At 42.4% G+C, this 21,730-nt stretch overlaps 2 protein-coding genes across 4 annotated transcripts in view; one reads left to right on the top strand and one right to left on the bottom strand.

Moving 5' to 3' along the window:
• LTO1 (LTO1 maturation factor of ABCE1) overlaps nt 1–8,832 on the top strand; it is a 21,096-nt gene extending 12,264 nt beyond the window's left edge. The window contains exon 5 of one of the 2 annotated variants that reach the window (XM_061355006.1): nt 8,455–8,832. In XM_061355006.1, the coding sequence (XP_061210990.1) occupies nt 8,455–8,481 (27 nt within the window). In that variant the 3' untranslated portion in view covers nt 8,482–8,832. Of the gene's footprint in view, nt 1–3,384; nt 4,081–8,454 lie in introns of those variants that run through there. The other variant, XM_061355007.1, reaches the window with a different exon arrangement.
• On the bottom strand, nt 3,873–20,851 carry CCND1 (cyclin D1). 2 transcript variants are annotated; one of them, XM_061355002.1, is made up of 5 exons: nt 20,363–20,848; nt 18,517–18,732; nt 17,738–17,897; nt 12,712–12,860; nt 3,873–7,329 (listed from the first exon to the last, which is right to left on the bottom strand). In XM_061355002.1, the coding sequence occupies exons 1-5, from the start codon at nt 20,558–20,560 to the stop codon at nt 7,174–7,176; spliced, it is 879 nt and encodes a 292-aa protein (XP_061210986.1). In that variant the 5' UTR covers nt 20,561–20,848; the 3' UTR covers nt 3,873–7,173. The 2 variants fall into 2 exon arrangements, with proteins under 2 accessions (XP_061210986.1, XP_061210987.1); XM_061355003.1 differs by lacking the exon at nt 3,873–7,329 and adding an exon at nt 11,831–12,137 and having other exon boundaries at nt 20,363–20,851.
• Between the last annotated feature and the right edge of the window lie 879 nt (nt 20,852–21,730).

Here is a 21,730-nt window from a genome sequence, read left to right on the forward strand (position 1 = left end):
CACACACTAAATGAACAAGTCAAAGCCCTAGACTTTCATCCCATGAACCCAGGAAAAGAGGACTCTTGCTTCAACTAGTTGGCATGTCAGGTCCTGTCGTGTGCATATGGTGTTGCTTTGATTAGTGACATGGTTTAGTGGTGGCCTTGGCAGTGCTGGGGGAACAGTTGGATTTGATGATCTTAAATGTCTTTTCTGACCCATCTGATTCTGTGATTCTATGATTATATTAGAGATCTGTACCCAGAGCTCTCTCCAACCCTGAGGGTAGCACCCTTTTAACCAATTACTGCTTTATGTATTTACAGGCAGTCCCAGGCCGTTCTCTCTTTCCATATCCAAGGCCAGTTACTGGTGGGGAGGAGGTTCCTATTGCCCTGTGTTCACCCACCCCAAATGTGTTATGGAGTGTGAATTTAGCAACAGTTGCCTAATGAGGTTCTTACTTTGCTTGTTTCCCAGTTCATGCCACATTAGCCAGAGCTGAGCAGATACAGTCAAGGTCTCAGTTAACTAGGCAGTCTTTGGCTTTCAGATAGGCTTCAACCCTTGACGGGCATGTTGGCAGGGAAGATTGTACTGTGACTGGCCACTAGCATGGGAGAGGACAGACTGGTATTCTGCTTTTGAGATGGATCACTACATGGGGGTTTTATTTTAATCTGAAATAAACACTAATTGTTGTAGTTCTTCAATGATACTATTGTAAATAAGAAAAGTAACATAAGCTGTAATTAAAGTGAGAGATGAAAACCACACAGATGGATTTTTATTTTATTTTTTTTTTTATTCTGTGTTAGAGGGAAGATATCTGGCAGCTACTAAACATATCCTTGTGTGTCCAGAGAGGCAATTTGAGACAAGTAAAAAGCTGCTTTAACCTTTGTCTGTGTTTGGTAGTGACTGCTCCCTAAAAGCCTGGGGCTGTTCTGTGAAGGAATGGATGCTTTGAAGACCACATTAAAAACATCTTCAGGAGTTTAGTAGAAGTGGTGGTATGTACCCCAGGAGCAGATCTGTTTGCCATACACTGTGAATGGTTGTCCTACATCAACAGGGCCCCTGCAGAGTGAAGATATGCTGCCCTTGTGCCTTATTCCTGCTTTTCTGTAAGCACAGTTTTTCTGCTAGTAATTCCCTCTTTAGATGTGAGTCCTCAAGAAAAAGATGGCTGTGAATCCTCAGTGACTTCCCTGAAATATGAGACATTTTAATATATGGTCTTCATGCAGGCATTAAGTATGACAGATCTAAGTAAGGTTCTGCAGATGCTGACAGGATCATCAAGAACCTATGTCCATTTTCCCTCTTAAATGGCTATCACATTAACGAAACAAAAGGGTCACTTGTGCCTTGCTCCTAAATTTGTGCTTCTTGGCCTTAAAGAGCAAAATGAGAAGTCTAGCAAGTCTCACATTATGAGTGCAATCCAGTTGACTAATTTGCAGCCCCTTTCTTATCATTTGATTGGAATATCAGGTGGAACTCAGTCAAAAGCCATATGGGAATCCATGTTTGCCGTGCCAATAATACAATTGCTATTATCAGTTACATTTGTGGGATCGTAAAAATACCATGTTTGTCTAAAAAGATACATTTCCCATAAAATGATGGTGGCGGGAATTCATTAAAATGTCATCATTTGCAGCTTTACTGCTTTTGTCCCATTGTAGCTTTTCAGTGACGTTGCCAGGAATTTTTATCAGAGTATCTAACCCACATGCCCGGGTCATTCTTATGACTTCTTTGAAATAATAGCTCAAAGCTTCACTTTCTCCTCTATCTTCTAGAGTTTTCTATCACTTAATATGTCAGATACACTTGAATGTAAGTGGGTTCCAAGTTTCTACATTTAACAGATCTTTAATAAAGAATATGTGAAGTGCTCAGAAAGGTCCAGGATTGTTGGAATTCATCAATGGAATTGAGGAGGTTTTGGGGAGGACTTTTTAAGGTTTTTCTGTGCACACGTCTCAATCTGATATAAGAAAAGACAGTAGTTTTCCCTTTAATAAGCTATAATATAGCCTAGCTGAACATGCATATTTTTTTACAGGCTATAGTAAATTGGTTTTTTTGCTGCATTCTTGCCTTCCTGCCCTTCGCAATGTAATACGGGCATGGTTCACTCAACATTCAAATTTAGTAATTGGATTTAGAGATTATGTTTGGGACACAGAAAATATAAGTAACAGAGCTGACTGTGGGCTTAAACCTTCTGAACTCACAGAATACTTCAGTTGCTTTAATGGAGTTTATAAAATGGATAAGAAAGGGAAGACCCATTTAATATGTTCAACAAAATGCAGGTTTAAATTTCTCACTGAATCATATTGGTTTTTATCAGCAAAATAGTTTTTGTCCTAAATAGACAAAACCCTCAATTTTCAAGTATATAAAGTCAGAAGAGTTAGCCATCAGTGATACAAAAGTGAGCCTTTTTCTGTCTTCTTTGAAATAGGCTGAAATTTTGCAGAAAACTAATAGAAGGATCTGTGTGGAAAAAATTAGTTGGTTTTGACAGGGTCCAGTTCAAGTTTTGGCGTGATCTGTATTTAAAATTACTTTGAATCTAGTTCAGATCATCTTTCAGTGCTATACAGATATCTTCCTCAGTGGCCTACCAGTATAATTTGCCCATAATGAAGCACCTTACCCCTTCTGAATGGAAAAAAGCAGCTCCCACTACATACTGATATTACTTTACTTAGCCAATCTGATTTCACAGCAGGCCGCATGTTTCACGTTTATGTCAGAAATGACTGGGAAGTGTCAGTCTAATAAAAGCTCAGCCAGGATTCTTCTGATGCAGGTGGTTTCTCATCTATTGGTAACTGCGCCGAGACTTACTTTGCACTGGACTGCGATTAACATTAGGTGTTAGCTCCAGAGTTTCATTTTTCATTTCCTTTTCTGTACTTACTGCAAAGAATGTGAAGTTTAGTCAGTGGGAAACTCAGGAGGCAGATACTAGATTACTAATTTTTCTTAGGACGCACAACATTTGATGCTTTACATAGATTTTTTTTTTTTTTTTAAAGCAGAAATACAGGGTAAATAGTCAAATCCATAGGTCAGAAGCCTGACCATCTCTACTAAGAATAAGCTGTTTCTGCTGTGTCCTGCTTTAGTAATAATTGATAATGCGCGTCCCCAGTTTTCAGAGATGTTTTGGAATGTGAATAGAGATGGGTTATTTTTCATTGTGTAGACGAGGCCCTCAGTGCCATGGCTTAGTGGTGGACTTGGCAGTGCTGGGGGAATGATTGGACTTGATGATCTTAAAGGTCTTTCCAACCTGGTTGATTCTATTTTATACATAATTTCTGCCCTTGTAGGTCCATTTCTTCTTTATGTATTTTTAGTGGGGTTTTACATTTTCAGGCTTATTCCTTGTTATCTTAGTGATAAAATAGCAAGATACAAAAGCTGTGCATGAGAAGGGATAGAAAAGGCAGGTTAACCTCACTCCTGCAATCTTCTATAAAGGTATCTAAGACACAAAACCTTACGCTGATAAATAAATACAAATAAGTATTCTGTATTATCCTACACCTACTCTATTTTAGCTTTTAGTGACAAGAACCACCAAGTGGTATTTTACTTTATGTTTAAAATAAAGTCTTCAGCAAAAACTACTTTGCTGCTTTAAAAACACACATCACTGTGACAGGTAGTCAAAGTAGCCAAAAACCCTTGTGGTTTCCTAAAATAACAGCAAAAAGTCTTCAGCATTGCAACTATTAAAGCATAGTCAAAACCAGAAAATATCATGTGGCTTACTCACTGCATTAGGTGGTTACTGCCTTTCAGCATTCATGAAGGCAATGTAAAAGTAAAATAAAATAATAAAAATAAAAAAGAAGCAGACATTGGGCTTTACCAATTTTATTTCTAGATTTTAGGGTTTTTTGCTGGAAACTTGTCTGTTACAGGTCTGTTGGTGAAAATGTGCATTTCAGACCAGTGATGCCAATAAGTACAATATAAAAATGTACAAATCTGAATTGCTTGCTTACTACAGATTGTTATAATAATGTGACAAATAAAGCATCTCTGTTGGCGCATGAACCCACTTAATCTGGATTTGGCCTTTTAGTACATACAGTATTTTATTAAAGAAGTTTGCAGTACACACTGCCACTCAGTGTAACATATAACCAACAAGCACTAACTCAATAATTATGTTTGGTTCAGACACGGAGATGCCACAAACAGAAGTGTTTCATGAGGTAAGCAGTTAGAAATGTTCCTGAAATTTGGACAGAATGTATCCAGTCCTCCTGGGTCCTGCGACTGCTAGTAGCATTGCAATGCTTTATTTATGCACTATGTAGTATTTTAACTGCATTTGCCTCAGAATGAGTTCTAATTCTGTTTTGGTTTAGCAGCATACAGGCAACAGCTAGATTATTCTTCAGCATACAACTCTGTTAGCTGGCTTATTTATGAGATTTACACGCTTTTTAAATTAGCATGATGCTATAATTAAAAAAAAAATAGTATATCATAACAGATTAAACACACAATACTTAAGAGTTCCAGAAGATAGCCTGTCATACCAAATGATGCGGTTCCAACCGCTGGGAAACCACATCAGGTGGTATGCAAGAGTTACATTAGAACGCACCTTTCATATATATCAATGTGGCTAATAACACAGCTTCAAACACTATTAATAAAACCCAGATCAGACAAAAAGAATCCAGCTTTATAAAATGCATTACAACAACATGATATTACTTGATGTTCTGAAATGTCTGCTGGTTTTAAGTTAACGCAACCTAGTTGCAAATCGCGAGACCCATTTGATGCATTTCCATCTGCAGTAGAACTATGAGGCACTGTGTACAAACATTAAAACCTGGTCTAGACATGGTTAACTGAAGTATGAGGTATTGTGAAACAGGAACCTTTTTTTGGAATAGAGCAGTAATCACATTAAGTAAAAACTGATCACATAAAAAAAAATCTACCAAAAAAGAGTGATGTCAATAATATAATTTTCTATGAGAAAATTAAAACCTATAACATGGCAGTATATGACATTGTATAACAAAAAAAAAAAAAAAACAAAAACAAACTGATCCACAAAATAGCAGCAAAACACAATGACAAAGATACAGAAAAGCAATGTTAATTTTTTTTTTCAAACCATGCTGGGAATTTATCCATAGCAGCTCAGTAAAAATGGAGCATCCACTCCTTTTCTTTTTTTTTTTTCTTTTAATGTTTAAGGGTGGGTTTTTTCTTTTTTTCTTTTTTTTTTTTTTTGTCATTTTGTTGGTTTTTTTGTTTTTTTTTTTTACAATCAACACCTTAGCGGCAGTTTTCTCACATACATTTCACCATCACATTCTCCTCGAGCATTAACTTCAACAGCTATGTCCACATCCCTTCAGCTACTTTCTAAAATAATAATAAAATGATACATAGCCAAGATGTGCAAATTTTCTATTTGTAGCTAAATAAAAGCAAAAGGGGCGCATATACTGGAATAAAAACCTTCTTTCAAGTACTCCAATTCTTGTATCTCTTGACTATGGCGTTTTGTTGCGTGGTTAGACTGCTTTTGAACATGGATAGGAAGGGGCGGAGCAGACTGCTTTGTTTTGGGTTTGCCCTTTGAAGCATGTCCTTTCTTCTTTAATAAGCTCTGTTAAAACTGCAAGGTCAAGGGGAGAAAGATTCTTTCAAAAACAAAAAGGGGCGATTGCATTAATTTACAAATCATACTGGCCTTAATGAACATCCTCTGCAATAAATATTCTTTTTTTTAGCCTTACCTATAAATTATATATTTTAGTGTTTAAAAACCTTCAGCTGTAAAACATCTAGTGACAGTCCTTAAAACTATGTGTCCTATATGTGAACCTTTAAGGCCCCCTAATTTTATAAAGATGAGTTGGCACCAAAGGATTCTAAACTTCAACTTTTCTATAGAAAAGGATAGGAAGATATCTCCTGGCAATTTGTGAATGCAGTTTCTCTTACTGGAACACAACCTTCGGAAAAAAAATATCACCTCTCCTCTAACACCATAGTTAAATGCACTTGCTTTGCAATTCCAAGTTTGCGAACAAGCACTTATATATTTCCAAACCATTCCATTAAAAAAGAAAAAAAAATATTTCCCACACAATAAAAGAATTTCCTATATCTAATGGACTGAAAGTGCTTTGAATGGAATGGGTTTAGAATATTACAAACAAACAACAAAATAAAAGACTGAACTGTGGATTGAACCTGACCATCATTAGGCTGAATATCTGTGGGGTCAGACCAGCATTTTTACACAGGTAACTACAAAAATAGGAAGATTACAAAAATAGAATATATTATGTCACTATTTCGGTTTCTCTTTATAATAGAGTACTGTATGAGTAGTACATTGGCCTTTTCCAACAATGCTAAGCTGGAACCCTACAAATGCCTTATGCACAGGCAATCCACAGGCACTAAAAAAAAAAAAAAGATTAACATAAAAAATAATGCTGCATACTAACATATACTAACTGATGGGTTATGTTAACCATTTATAAGGTGAAGAGGATTATAAAAAAAAACAACCTAAGGAAATAAACATTTACAAATGAATTATAAAGTGACTAAATGCATAAGCAAGCAAGATACAGAAAAGCCTAGAACTGCATTAAAGCTATGTTTTTTAAAGGAGAAAAAAAAAAGTATTTCATTTACTATCAGAGAAGAAAAAAAAAACAAACAACCCTCTTCTACTTTAAAAATGGTTGGCTGGTTTGTTTTATATGTAAGAAATCAAATCTAATACCTCCCCTGGAGACATTTTGTGTGTTAATGCCTATTTTTACAACATACAGACAAGAACACTTTAATATAAAAACTACTTGATTATTATTGTATAAAATCCTCTATTTTTGTAGCACAAACCCCTGTGGGTAATGCAAATACTATTTTTTTCTTTTTTTCTTTTTAGACAGTTTTTGGGGTATTTTTTGTTTATTTGTTTGTTTGAAGTCACAGACGGAAGGGAGACAGAGCAAGAAAAAATATAACAAGACTGGTTTTCCCTTCTGGTATAAAAATGTCCTGGAGAAAAGGGTTTCTGGGGGGGGAGATCCTGATGCTGATTCCTTCTCAGATGCCCTTTCTTTGTCTGCTTTTCCTGGCCAAGCAAACCCTTTAGAAGTCCTCTTAAATGTTCACATCTCGCACATCAGTAGGTGTGCAGGAAAGATCTGCTTCATCCTCTACAGTCTTTGTTTCTGAAGATACGCTGTGCTGCTGTGCCTGACGTAGACTGGATTCAAGGAGGGACTCAATCTGTTCTTGGCAGGCTCGTAAACAATCCTACAGAAGATTAAATGGAAGCAGAAAAAGATCCAGAGTCCTTTAGAAAAACAGTAAGATCACAGAACAAATACTGTTTCTTCAAAAAGCAAGAGAAACACAACCAAGTTATCTGGGAGGGCAGCAGACTGAAAGGAGTCTGGGAAGAACAAGATTAGCAAAAGGACTGGATAAGCTAACCCGTTTTCTGCAGGATACTAGCCTGGATCTTCATCAGCTGACTCTTGCCCTCTCTTATTTAATGGCCTAGGTGAGCATCTCCATACACGGTCCTCTGCCCTTCTGTTGTTAGTCTCAACCACTGGTCTACAGCTGAATGTTTTTCATGCTCCACTAGTGACACATGTAGTAACTAACCCAGTCAGGACTGTGCCTGCACTGCTAACACAGCAGTCCTGTAAAGGCCCATTCATAGTATTTTTTACCTCACTGGCTTTTATACCTTTTCAAAAAAGGGGAACAGTCTGACTGGACAGCAGTGTGAATCAATCAAAATTAAATGAGTAGCACTGCAAAGACATGAAGCTGAGTTGGAGCCAGAGCTGGGCCACAGAAACATTTCTGCAGTACAGTCTACTAGAAGTGATGGTCATAAAAAGTGTATTTTCCAAGCTGAGTTCTGATAATACAAAGTTCTTACCTAGAAGTGCTAAGATATACATTTATTCAGATACACATGCCCACCAAAGTTGCCTGCCAGCTGCTGCTGTGTCCAGCAGTGGGCAGCTCAAGTTAGCAACCTGATCGCTAACTCAGGAAGCATCTGAACAAAAAAACTTCCTTGACTATTTGACCCCAAACTGGGGAGATTTATCAGAAGCATCACTAAACACACCTTCCTAACCATGCATTACAAAGTGCTGCCAAGCTTTCAGTTTGCTACTGCATTCACCTTGAAATCTCAGCCAGGGTGAGATCTCCTTACCTTACTTCACAAGCACTTTCTCTGAACAGAATATACCCACAGTCTTAACAAGTGTTCGGGAGGGTCCAAGGCCCTCGCCACTCATCAGTGTGAATTAAAAGCATAAAGCACCAGGACAAGCACTAAGGTGGGAAAAAGTAACTTCCCTGAGGCATTAAATAATACCGTATTTATACCCAATTCTACTTATCAATCCACAGCAGTTACAATTGGAGAAGGTCTGTTAGCTCAACCTATCACAACCTTCTGCAAGTTCTGGTTGCATTCTTCAGAGCCGTGTACGTCCATTGCAATGACATGGAAATGGTGCCTTAAATAGGCAAAACAATCACAAGATGTTTTGCCAGAATGCCTTCAGCGTGCTGTTTACTCCTATCTTTGTAACAAACATCCTAAGCTTTTTCTCAACAAATTTAGCTCTGTGTATTAAGGACTTTGAAGTTTCCTTTCAGGATTGCCTTTTCTGCTTTAACCTATGACTTGTGTTAGCCCTTGCAGTGAACCCAGTCTTCCATGATAAATTGCCATCAAAAGTGTTAGGATGTGCATGACTGAGAATGAATGTTGTTTTCCTGAGAGGGTGACCTGCCTGCTGTTTTCTTTATTTCCCAGTTTCAATTCTGCCTTCATTCAGAGGCTTCTTGTGTGATCTACCAGCTTTTCACTGATTCCACTACCACAAAAATCTCCCCTGCCACCAATAAGGGCACATGGCGTTTGGGGTAAAATAAGATTAGAAACCCAAGCGAACAATTCTCTGCAAGTCCCTTCTGAGACAGGGAGGTTAATCCTACCTCTAAGCAGATCAGACCATCAGTTACAGCTCACTGAAAACACATAACCTATGACCTTTTCTGGTTTAAACCCTAGTGTAATATTTCCTCTTGACAGAGACACACAGCATTTCAAATGACAAAAAGAAACGCCTCATATTCTAAAGTCATCATGCCTTTGGCTCCTACGTACCTCTGGCCTTCACAATAAGACCTCTATGACGTCCTTTCACCCCGTCTCAAGGTATGACAGATCAATGCTGACTGTAAAGCTCCTCCTTGCATGTCCTGTACCACATACCTCAGTCACACTTGGAATTAGATGGATCAAATAGTACAGGAAGTTTAGGTATTCTGGGGTTTATACATCGAGGCACTTTGGAGGGTATTTCTGTTTTAACAAGGTGACATGTTCAGCATTCCAAATCGAAAGCCAATTTATATTTTCAGAGCAACACCTACGCTTGTAGGCTTTTTTTTTTTTGGAGGGGAAGGGGGCATGGATTGTTTGGTGGGGGTTTTGTGTTTGGTTGGGTTTGTTTTTTTTTAATCTTAACCATTTGTATGTATCATGTTTGAGCTCTGAAAACTAAAACCATTCAAATGCATTTCTAAAAATTATTCTCCCTCTGGATTCCAGTCTTGGATAGTTACTCAAGACTGTGTAACTTAAAGGTATTTTTTTACCAACTTTTTTGGGTTTTTTCTGTGAGATTCTCAGAGTACAGCATGTTGGAAACGTATTATTTTAAAACATAATCTCTACAATTTATCATGAAGAGACTATGTTTTAAGGTACAGTTGAATAAGCAGTATTTTATGTTTTAGGCATTTCTGTTCATTTCTCATTCAGATGACTAGATATCTTACAGTCCTTTCAAACCCTAACCCTTCTATGATGAATAGTTTGACTACAGGAATGTATTAGAGCTAGCAAAAATAGCAGAAAAATATAAAATTCCCTGTGAACAGCCTCACCAAAGCTTTTTTGCATTCTCAGTACTTCTGAACACTGGAAAGCAAATCCAAACCTTGTGCATTACTCTGATAACTTCTCCCAACAACTTTTCTACTTCGCTACCCAAATTCTCAATGCCCACAGTTTGTTCAAGGTCATAAACCCTTCCTGGATTAATTAAGCTCCTCTGTGAAAAATAAGGAGACTTACTAGCTTAACTGATGTGGTCAAATACCTTTAACACACACACACAAGCCATGATCAGACTCCAGGGCCAGATAGTAAAGGAAACAAACAACAAAAAAGGAGCTGCTTGGGAATCCTTTGTTACTCCCTGACCTGCTCTGGAAACACGCATAGCTGAACGTGCCTCTGAGTAGAGGCAGGCAGGAGATGAATTTCAGTGTACTAACAGACAGCATGGAAACCCAATCTAATCTAGTTCAGCAAATTTCTGGCCTGGAAATGAATGTCAGGTAAAATTTAATCTCTTTGGATGATGGGGTCAAGAATAGAATGATGGAAGACAGCCCAAGACTTCTAATTGTGATTATCTGACTTCTAATTACCCCTGATCAAAGGCAAAATGGGAAACTGGACTCCTACCAACATAAACATGATCCATAAAGGAATTCCAGTCAGGTGATACTCATTTTACTTTAGATTCTGCTGTCTTTGAAACTAAAGGTAAAAAAAAGTGTAATTTCACAACATGAAATCCAACAGACCAGCTGCTCTAGCTAACACATAACCAGAGAGAATGTTAGCCATCTCATAATGCATGCTTTTAATATTTCAAGACAATTCAATATGAAGCCTCTTCGTTTGCACAAGGAGAACCATCACAATGGAGTAAAGAACTTCATCTACATGCTACTGAAGTAAGATAATGGGAATAGCATTTGATACCATGGATTACAAAGGCACATCTTACGGAAAATTCTCTATTCAGGCGACTCATGCTCTGTATGAAACCAAGCAGATTTCTCTATTCAAAGCCATGGTAGTTAAAGAAGCTGCTCCCTTATTCAGTTACAAGCACAGTGATACATACATATCTTTTAATGATGCTTATTTTCTGTAGCAATCTATAAAAACACTTCTAACTCCAGCTGCTGTTAACACATTTAGCAATGAAAGATGGAGGGGAGTTACTTCCTTTTCATGCTGTTAACTTTAAGTTCAGGTTATACAGATTGTGGCCTTGCAATGAGTGGACAATGAAAAAAATAATAATAAGTTCTCATTTCTTGCTAAAAATACTTTGTTTTCTTTTAAAAGAGCTCTGTCATCAACTAAGTTAAGTCACATAAGGACATGCTGGTTTTCTCCAAGATGTGAATCTACTTCAATGCTCTGTATCACGAATGATTAAATAAAGTTATTTGAATTGATACTGTCGGGACAGATAGCAAGCCTAGCATTTTTCCTCAGTACCTGCTTTAGATATCTGGTGCTGGATAGTAGCCAACCATACACTGAAATATCTACAGACTAGCTGGAAGCATTATGCATTACACATACAATACCAAACAGAGCAATGTTTTATAGTAGCATTTGCAGTTCTTATAGTATTTAACATTTCAGCGCTGCATCCATATTACTTAGCTGCAGTAAGATAAATGGCAAAAATAACACCCTCAGTACCAAGGCACTGTTAAGGTGATCAAAATAATATGCTGAGAAATCATGTTTGTCAGCAACTGTTTCATACTTTCTATCAAAAGTTAAATATTCTTTTGTGAGTCATTAATTATTATTCATCTTTCCAGAAATCACTCAATCCTGTCAACAGAGTCCAGTTATATAAGCCTGATTTTGCAGTGTCTGGACTAGTACAGTTCTCTATGCATTTAGATTATTAGCTTGTAAAATAACTGAAGAGCATCTCAAAGATTCTGCTGCTAACCACAGATTTGTCTTTATTTTGTCTCATCGTCCAGTGCTTGGGAGACCTCACAAGAACCTTTTTAAAGCATCTATTTATTGGTCTTCTGCATTGTTACAAAACAAAGCTCAACTCTGCCCCAACTTCACACACCACTATGACATGGATCATTGACTTTAGGTCTTCCTTGTAGGCTCCCTTCCTGGCCCATTCACTCATGAAAGGTTTATTGCTCACTAGTTACTGATGTGCATCTCCTGGAAGCTGCGGGGCAAAATGAGAGTCCTGTGAGGACCATCTACCTTGTCAGAAAGTCGTGGGACAAGCATTTGTTTCGAAAAAAGAATTCAATGCCAGCTACTGTGCAGGTCTAGCACGTAATAAACCAAATTAGATCATTAGAACTCTTTCAAGAAGGGCTTTTTCACACCACTTGGCACAATAAAAGGCCTCCAGAGTTGTCCAAGATAAGGTCAGAGATACCTCGAGGTCTCACTATTTCTCCTGGTCTTGCTTTCGAAGTTTTGTTTTACACAGACTCCTGGTTTAATTACCTGCAACCAAACCCAGCCTCTGCAATGTCCTAAATGCATACACAGTTTTTTCTTTGCTTAGTCCTTTACACCTCTCTTACAGACATCTGAAGTGGATGTGGCATTCCTATCAGTGAACTGCAGCAGCATAATCACAGATTATTAATGGCTATAAATGACAGCTAAATAACTAGGATGGACACGAGAGAACATGTTCAATAATCTTGACTTTGATAAAGATTTATGTCAGATCAGCTACTATATTCATTCTTAAACTAAGGCAACTGAGAGGAAGAATTACTTACCGGATCACATTTGATAACTTGTGATAGGAAGTGTGTGAGGCATTGATAGGAGAGGAAAGTGTTAGCATTCCCCAGATGCAGGCCTTGCACAGCTGCTACCACACTGCCAGCTGCAATCATGGAAGGTGGGTTTGAAATAAATTTAATATCTGTATGAAGAAAGGAAAGAAACAAAAAAAAAAAAAGAAAAAGACTGAAGTGATTGCTTTAGAAGCCTGCCCATACACATACACCCTGATACCAGCAGGGCTTCAGCTGCCAAGTATTGTATCCAAGAACGTAAGGAAAGGTGCCTCCCGCTCTAAACTGTTACAGGTCCAAACCTGTAAACACTTATCCACAAGAGCAACTGTACTTCAGCAAATAGCCCTTCCTAGCACTGAGCCTGGGAGGCCATTCTTCACTCCAAGGGACTTTTATCATAAGCAGGCCCCCTGGTTCTTCAAATGTTAAAATACTTTGCTCATGTGAATAACGCCACTATGGTCAGTGGCACTAGACATCCAAGAAAACTTGTTTGCATTTGTGTGTGATGGGATCTTAGGTGAACTCTAGTAAGCGCTCAGGCCTTTTAAAACAGAAACCTTTGCACTGACAGTCAAAGGAATATAGCTTTAATGAACAACATCCACAAAAAAGGAAGAGAAAGACTGCTTAACCCTGTCAGGAGGCAGATAATCCATATTTAAATAAGGTTTCATCTTCAAAATGCTTTGTCTCAAGCTAGTCTCTTGTCAGTGGCTGCCATCCATCCTGGCAACAGGGATTTAATGTAAATGTGGCATATCTAAGTGATGGGGGTCCCAAGAATTGGCGGACAATCAGTAACATTCTGATGTGACACCATGCTGACAAGAAGCTGGGCCCCCTTCCAGACTGCATTGCTGTAGGTCTCTCCACAAAGCCACTCCCATGATTCCTTAAGGGGCTATCTCTGCCATTTAGCATGTTTTTCATTTGGGTTTTTGTTTTGCTTTGTTAGTTTGGTGTTGGTTAGGTTTTTATTTTTTAGTAAGAATAATTCACGTTTTAATGCCAAGACTCTTTCTAATGAACATGAGTGCATTTGATCCAGGGCAGTGTACACCTTGGAGGAGAATCAGAAACAAAGGAAGCAAGTGGCACAAGTAAACATCTGATTTTGAGGATGAAAAGGAAATGCCACATTGTACGTTGCACACCAGAACCTGAGACACATTCCTTCATCTTTTATCATGATACAGCTTCCTCTGGATTGAAAAAATATAAACTGTCTGTCAAACCTTTAAATGAAATCAAAGGAACAGACAGCTCAGAGGACTCCGCGGAACAGTTTTAAGTATTAAATCATCCATCTCCTTTTATTATGATAAAGTAACTTTTGTGTACATGTTTTACCAGTGAAACTACAGATTTTGGGACTCTGTGAAAGACCCCTTTCTGAAACTATTCAGATACCTCTGACAACTCCATTGTAGCCCTGACCAATACCTACTTTCAAAGGGGCATTTCACCCCGCACGCTGCAAACTTTCAAAATTAAACTGGTATAATGAACTGTCGCCAGTTCAGTTATGAGATGGCCTGCCAGCAGAAAAGCAAACTTGATCTGAAATAGCCTCACTTGTGCTTGAAATGAATTTATCCCCCTTTCCTAATCTGTCCATTGCCGGGTGGATATTAAATAGACCCATCTTCTAGCAACCCTCCGTCACTCCCAAAAATCTTAGTCCAGACTGCTTGCTGACACTACACACATTGCAAAGCCAGTCCCTCACTGAAATACAGTACAGAGTTGCAGGCAGGCCTCAGATGTAAGGGATTTCAGTAGGCAAGCATGAATTCTGCTAAGCCTGGGCTGCTCATGTGGGTAGTAGGGTTGCAGAGTGTTCACGACACTTACTTAGTGAACTCCACAAACAGAACATGACCAAAATGTGTCAGTTTAATAAGTCTGTCCTGACAGGATCCTGTTTGGGATTAATATTTTCATCCTTCTTTTAAATGGAGCAGTAAACAAGAACATGAATTCATAGTCACACCCTCATCCTTTCCAAGGTGGAAAAGTGATAATGAAGTTTAAATGACCAGTTTGTGTCTTTCCCTATAACCACTCCAGACAAGCAGCATGGACTGCCTTTTTGTTGCAACTCAACAAGGAATTATTTGTGGCAGAGGCCACTAATTTCAGCATATTAATCAGGGGGCCCCTCTCGCCTGTAATTGGATGCCCCCAAGTGAAGAGTGTGGCATCATTGTCAGCCTTCATCGCCTCATCTTGCGCTATTGAGCGCTCAGGAACAAGGGGGCTTCGGTGAGATGAATTAGACCTGACACAGCCACAATGGGGTAGGGGGCCCCATCAATTGAAGCACACATCCCCAGTAGCCTATCTGAGACTTCATCCAAAAAGAATAAACAACTTCAGCGTTGTTAAAAAGAGAGAGAGGGAGAGAGAGAGGAGGGGCAGGAGAGAGAAGAATGCCAGCCACCCTGAAGGGAGGACAAAGCAGGCATATAGGCACTGCAGCGCTTTAAAAAAAATTCCTAACAAGGCGAGTCACCCCTTTTCCTTTTTAAATGGAGCAGCAATTCCATCCGTCTGGAGAGCTGGGGGCTATGAATGAAAATCTTTTCATTGAGGCAAATCAAAACTGCGAACATAAATCACTTGCTGCAAGATGCAACAGGTTCCAACTGGTCACATACCTTGAGACTTCCAATTTTATTAAGGCCAGAGAATAGGGGAATTGTAACACTTTCGTTTCAATGGGGGGATCTTTCTTTCTCCATCCCAGAGGAGGAAAGCAACAACAATAATAACAGCAATAATAGTAGTATAAAAGGAACCTAGTATGTTTTGATAACCAGAGGAACATAATGAAATGCTGAAGCTCCAATATTTGTTGCCATTCATTGTTATGCTTGTATAGAGCTGCAGTTCTCCCTCAACACTGGTCTTAACTTGGGCCAAAAGAGGCCTGCTTCCTTTTGAGCTCTCCCTGCCTTGCTCGGCCATGCCAAAGCCCCATTCATTAAGCTCAATTATGTGTTAACTTCAAACAACCCCTGGTAATTTTTTTTCTTCTTCTTCCCTTTGCTTTTTTGCCCGAACCTACCACAGCACAAAGACATCCTTTGGTGAAAATGGAATTTTTTTCTTTTTTCTTTTTTTTTTTTCCCCACAACTAAACCAAATTAAACAAATCCACTTCTACCAGCCAGACAACTGAAGAGGGAGCTTAGAAGGAATTCCCCTTTAACTTCACCTTGCAGCATAACCTTCTCTTCTGGAGTAAACACATATACGCACATCTAGCAACACTTCCATAGCCTTCACCTTGTGAAGCCGACTTTCATTTTCTAAGCAAGCATTATTTTGCCAGCTGTTTTTAGGAGACCCTCTCATTTACAGCAGAGGACACAGGCTGAACTTCATGCAAAGTATATACTGTACTTGCCCCTGAGGCCACTTAAGTGAGTGTGTTTCTAGTGGACTTTGGATCAGGCCCCACAGCATCCAGGCAGTTTGCAGTCTATCTAGGTTCATTTTGGCCAGGGGAAGTACAACACAACCCAGTAACAGGCAAAGCAAAGTCCAGGTGCTACTTAAGCCACATCTGATCTTCACTAGCCAACAACAAAGCCATGAGGAAAGCAAAAGGTGCAAGAAAATCCTGACATCCAGGAAAGGCTAGTAAAAACACAGAGCCTAGTGGCAGCCTTCCTGAGTGCTTTTTCCCCAGGCAATATCCCAGCTTCCATAGGGAACTGAAGAGGGCCCCAGTTCTGGTGAGCTCAGCACTGTGGGGCTGTTTAAAAAGCTAAGTAAAAATCCCAGAACATGGTTCTCATTTACTGATCCTTCTCCAGCTGTGGTGTGTAGCAATGTTAATAAAGGCTCTGGATGTGCTTCCTAAAAGAAACATAACAACGCCGACAGTAGATCAAAGTACTGGACTCTTAGCAAGTCGCCAACCTTTGAACTACTCGTGTTTTCATCCCTGTCATTGCCAGCAGAACAACCTAGGTTAAACATCCCCATAGCCAAAGGGGAGTCCGGGTAGCTGCTCCTTTTAGCTAACAGCAGAGGAATCCTGGGTGGGATCTGGCACAGAGAGTTAGGTCTGATATTCCCAAAATGCCAGTGCTGTTAGTGTGAAGCTCTCTGAAGGCTGTGGTGCTCCCAACACCAAGTATTATTTCAAGCAATCTTAACTTACAGACTGCCCGCTGGGCTGGTGTTAGCCCCAAGATGAAAAGCAATGCCAGTGTTTATGTATTTCTCTTTTATAACTCAATCGTTCTATCTTTAGGTGTTGCAGTAGAGCCAATTCTGTGCAATAAAAACTTTTCTTCTGAGTGCCTGCAATCTTTCTTCCATCATTTTATATACCAAATCCACCTCTGGAAAATAAAACTACACGACATTAAGCCATGCCATCATACACGTCCCACCAAGGTTTTCAAGTGTGGATACCTCCCTACTCAGCTATCTCTGGAGGCCTGCACATGGCTTCAGTGCAGCATGCAGTGGCTCAGTGCTGTGCCAGCAAAGCCTTAGTGTTGCATGGCCTTCCTCCAACCCACCAGCCACCACGGAGGACAGGAGGGCCAAGAGGCAGCTTGAAGAGGGAAGTTTTAACCCCCCCATGTAGAGCTATCCACAAGCCTAAAATCTCCCTCTGCTTTTAAAACTTTGTCTTAAGAATAAACCTATGCAGGGAGGGATTCCCCCTGCAGCTCCCACACACAGAGGTGAAGGAATCGCCACAACTCCACAGCTAAGCCACAAAGGGTGGGGGGGACTTCCCTTGAGGGATGCCTCAATAGCAACATGCACTGTGCTCAGAAGCAAAGTATCTTCTCGAAAGCAAACTTACCTCTGCAACATAATCCACGTTCTACAAGCAAAGGGCAATAACCGGGGCTTAAACTACCTCCCCACAGCTCACTTTAGGTCACAGCTACTGGAAGCTGTACAAACCAGGGGGTAGGGTGCATGTTGGGGAAAGCAACATGGTTTGCTTAACTTGCAGGGCTCATACCTGTAGCGCACAGAGCCACAAAAGTCTGAGCATGTTTACGGATGATCTGCTTGGTGTCCTCTGCGAGAGGCATTTTAGTAAGGAAATGTTCAATGAAATCGTGGGGGGTCATTGCAGCCAGATTCCATTTCAGCTTATTCACCAGAAGCAGCTCCATTTGCTGCAAAGAAAAGAAGGAGGGATGAGGGGGGGGGGGAAGAAGGAAGGAGAAGAAAACGTGGTTAGCTCTGCTCACATGCACCCGGCCGATCATTACTCGCGGCTGGGTCCCGGCTCTCGGCCGAGCCCCCTTCCCCGACGGCTGGGAGACAGCGGAATGGTTGGGGAAGCGACAGAACTACGGCGGGACTGAGGGGAACCCATTGTGGGGAGCCCCTGCTCGGGCAGGGGGCGCAGGCGCTGGGGGGAGAGCACCGGAACGCTCCTGCCGCTGCGCCACAGCGGGACCGCCAGGGGGCGCCCGCGCTCCGCCCAGCCGAGGCCGTGCGGGGGCCGCGGCTGGGGAGCGCTGGGTCCCTTCCGATCCCCATCCCGATCCTGGGCCTCATCCACATCCCGGGCCTGGCCCCCTTCCCCTTACGGGCCTACAGCTTCCGAGGGCCCGGGGAGCGGCTCCCGCCCACCGGCGGCAGCCCCGTTGCAGGGAGACCACCCTCTCCGGGGGCAGGGGGTTCCCAATCGGCGAGTTCGAGTTGGGTTTTTTTACGTGTTTTTATTATTTCCCTTTTTTTTTTTTTTTCTTTCCTGAGATGATTAAACGTGATTAAACGTGAAATTACCAGTAATTCGTCCGGCCTGATGGAGTTATCTGTATAAATGCACAGTTTTTCCGCAGTCAGAGGAATAGTTTCCTTCATTTTTGAAGCCACAAACATGCAGGTAGCTCCGAGCAATTGCAGCCGACTTTTCTTGAGGGGTTCAAACGACAAAAATCTGTCCAAATAATTCATAGCCAAGGGGAAAACTTCCTCTTCGCACTTCTGCTCCTCACAAACCTGGAAGGTGAGAAATCGTTTAGGAATAATTTAATAGAGGTGAAGCAGGCTTCCCCTCCCCTCACCCCCCAAGGCTTTGCAGGGCAAGGTTGAAGGAGACTAGGGGGGAAATGCAGCTGGGGACAAACGGGTAAAGAAGAGGGAAAAACAGAAGCACCAAAGAAAATGAAAGTCACGAGTGACCAACTGGGGAGAAATGCAGCGTTAGAAATCCGCAGGCGATTCGTGGTATTAAGAAAGGGAGGGGGGTGTCGCAGAGGGGAAGGTCTGTCCCCATCTCTCCAGCCCCTAGAGCCGAGTTTGAAAAAAGGAAGAAAAAGCAGGGGAAAACGCGACCCTCCGCTCCTGGGAATGTGGTTTTGAGCCGGGCCTTGCTCCCCAGGATTGACTTATTTCGCTTTTATTTTTGTCATCTGCTTTGCCGTTGTGCTGTCGATTTCCACCCTCTCCGGTCGAGACACAAAGGTGGCGTCCAGCCTCATTTCCCCAGACGTCATCTTTTCAAAAAATATTTAAAAATATTTAAAAAATAATTCGAGCTCTCGAAAAAAGATGAAAATGAAGCGGCGGCGCTCCTTTACCGAGCCCCGGGGACGGGGTGCTGCTGGGGGCTCCACGAAGCCCCCCCGAAGTGAAACCCACCGCCTCCCTCCCTCGCCCTGCAGCACAGCCAGGCGCGACGTTTCCCAGCTCAAAGGCAGGGTGCTGCGCTTTCAAAAAATAATTAAAAATAGATCCCGGGCTCGCAGAGCTTCCGAAAAGGCACGAAAATGTAGCCCAACTCCTAGGGCTCCCGAAGGGACACCCCCCGGGTGCCTCGCACCATAGAACAGGGTCATTTCCAAGTCGCTTTTCCCCGGCGACCCTACAGCCCGGACGCTGCGGCATAAGCGTGTCTTTGAGGGGTGACTGCAGCTTCACAGCCGCTCTTCGTGCTGAACAAAGAAACTTTCACCCTGCAGCTCCCCCCAAAGCACCGCCGGAGCCCCTCCGGCCGGTCCCGGTGCCCGCAGCCCCAGCGGGGTCCCCTGTCCCCGCTGTCTCCCTCAGCTCCCACCCGTGGCTCGGTCTCCCCCGGGACTTTATTCGGGGTGAGGGTTGGGTTTTTTTTTCGATTAATAAACACTTTAGCTTTGCAAATAAAAGAACAAAGATGGCGCATAATACTGGCACGGACAGCTGCTTGCATACGTGTACAAGGATATTAATTCAATATAAAATATATCCCCCCAATAAAACAAGCTGGCAAAAGTTCCCCCGGGGGCACCAGAGCCGGGGGTGGCGCCGGCACGGCCGCTCCCGGCGATCCCCCACGCCGGGACTGCCTCTCCCCGACGGCTGGAAAAGGTCCTGGGGCACCCCCGACTCCCGGCCCGGTGTAGCGTGGAACTGGGGGAGACGTCCGCCGCCCCTCTGCGGCAGGGATAAAGAACCGGCAATAGCGGCCGCTCCGAAGCCGGGGAACTAATCGGGGGGGGGGGGGGGTGGAAGGGGGGTGGAAGGACGGACACGGGATGGACGGAACACTAATGGTTATGGGGGTAAAGGCAAGGAGATGGGGGAGCAACTCTCCTGTTTAATTCATCTGGGCCCCGAAGCTTGCAAAGGGAAATCCCCGCAAGATACAAACCTCCAACATCCAAGTGGCAACTATTTTCCTCATATATGGCAAGATTTCTTTCTGCACGCACTTGAAGTAGGAGACGGAGGGCGAGCAAGTCTCCTCCGCCTTCAGCATCGTCTGCAGCACCCTGTCATTGAGGAGGTTGGCATCGTGGTAGGCTCGTCGGATGGTCTCCACCTCGCAGCACAGCAGCTGATGTTCCATGGCCGCCTCCGTCGTCCCGAGTCAGCTCTCTGCAGCAGGGCTGAGGCAGGCGCTCCTCGCTCGCTCTTCTCTTCCCCTTCCAGGAGTTCCCTTGGATGCTGCTTCTGCTACTGCCGCTACAGCCCTCTGGAGGCTGCAAAACTTTCTAACTTCCAACAAAACTCCAGTATGGTCCCCGTGACGTTACTGTTGTTAAGCAGAGATCAAAGCACGGGAGAGAATGAGAAAGAGAGAGAGCCAAAAGCAAGGGGCAGAGCCCTAAAGCCATCCCATGGGCTTCAAGTCCTCCCCCTTTGCTTCGCTTATAGCGAGCAGGGTTCGATGCAAATGAGGCGAGGGCTTGCTCGCTTCAAGGGCGAGGGAGAGGTGGGGGAAACCCGAATTGTCTCTTCAGTGTATCATGCATAACTTTAAAAACGGAGCAGGTTCTGCAGCGGGAGCCAGATGATGAATGGGGCCAGGCCACACACAGGCACGCAGGGATGTGGATACAAGGAGACCTGCTTAGGATATTACTGGGGGCACCAGGCAGGGGGAGCTGGGCAGCACCCTGTCCCTTATTATATTTATTACTGTCACTGACACATACCTGCACGCTCCTAACCTCAACTCCCAGGCTTAGCAGTTCATCTCAAGGGAAAAAGCTTGCTCCCATTTCCTCAGCCCCTAATTTTTCCCAGCCTGGATGGTTTTGCTGCATGCCAGAATTGTAAAGGAATTATTGGGGTCTCCCCCCTCCCCATCGAAATGGTGCTTTTTCTTATCTTCCTTATTTTTTTAAAGTCTTTTTTTTTTTTAACTGTAAAGGTTTTATCCTGCAGAAGGCATATGCACAGAGGTGGCAGGGGATGGGGCACCAGCTGATCCCAGTAGGCCACGCACAGCACCCAGCCCCTACCACTGCTCAGAGAAAACATCCCAGCAGAGCAACAAAATGGTGGTCAGAGCTTCCTGTGGCCCCTGAAGGGAGATGAACCAGGGAGAGAAAGAGGGAGAGAGGTGCCAGCAGCCACCAGAGCCTGCTGGGGCCTCCTCATCCAACAGCGTGTCCACGCGTGACATGCAAGAGCAGCACCCCGCCTTAAATAAATCCTGTTCCCCGCGGGAGCTGCCCATACCTGGAAACACTTTGCCTTGTTTCCAGTGAAACAATGAGTCTCTTCTGAACTC

The sequence above is a fragment of the Neopsephotus bourkii genome, unplaced genomic scaffold, assembly GCF_033783945.1.
Source record: "Neopsephotus bourkii isolate Nb327-2 ecotype Australia unplaced genomic scaffold, CSIRO-AGI_Nbou_v1 NB_768, whole genome shotgun sequence".
NCBI classification, from domain to species: domain Eukaryota; kingdom Metazoa; phylum Chordata; class Aves; order Psittaciformes; family Psittacidae; genus Neopsephotus; species Neopsephotus bourkii.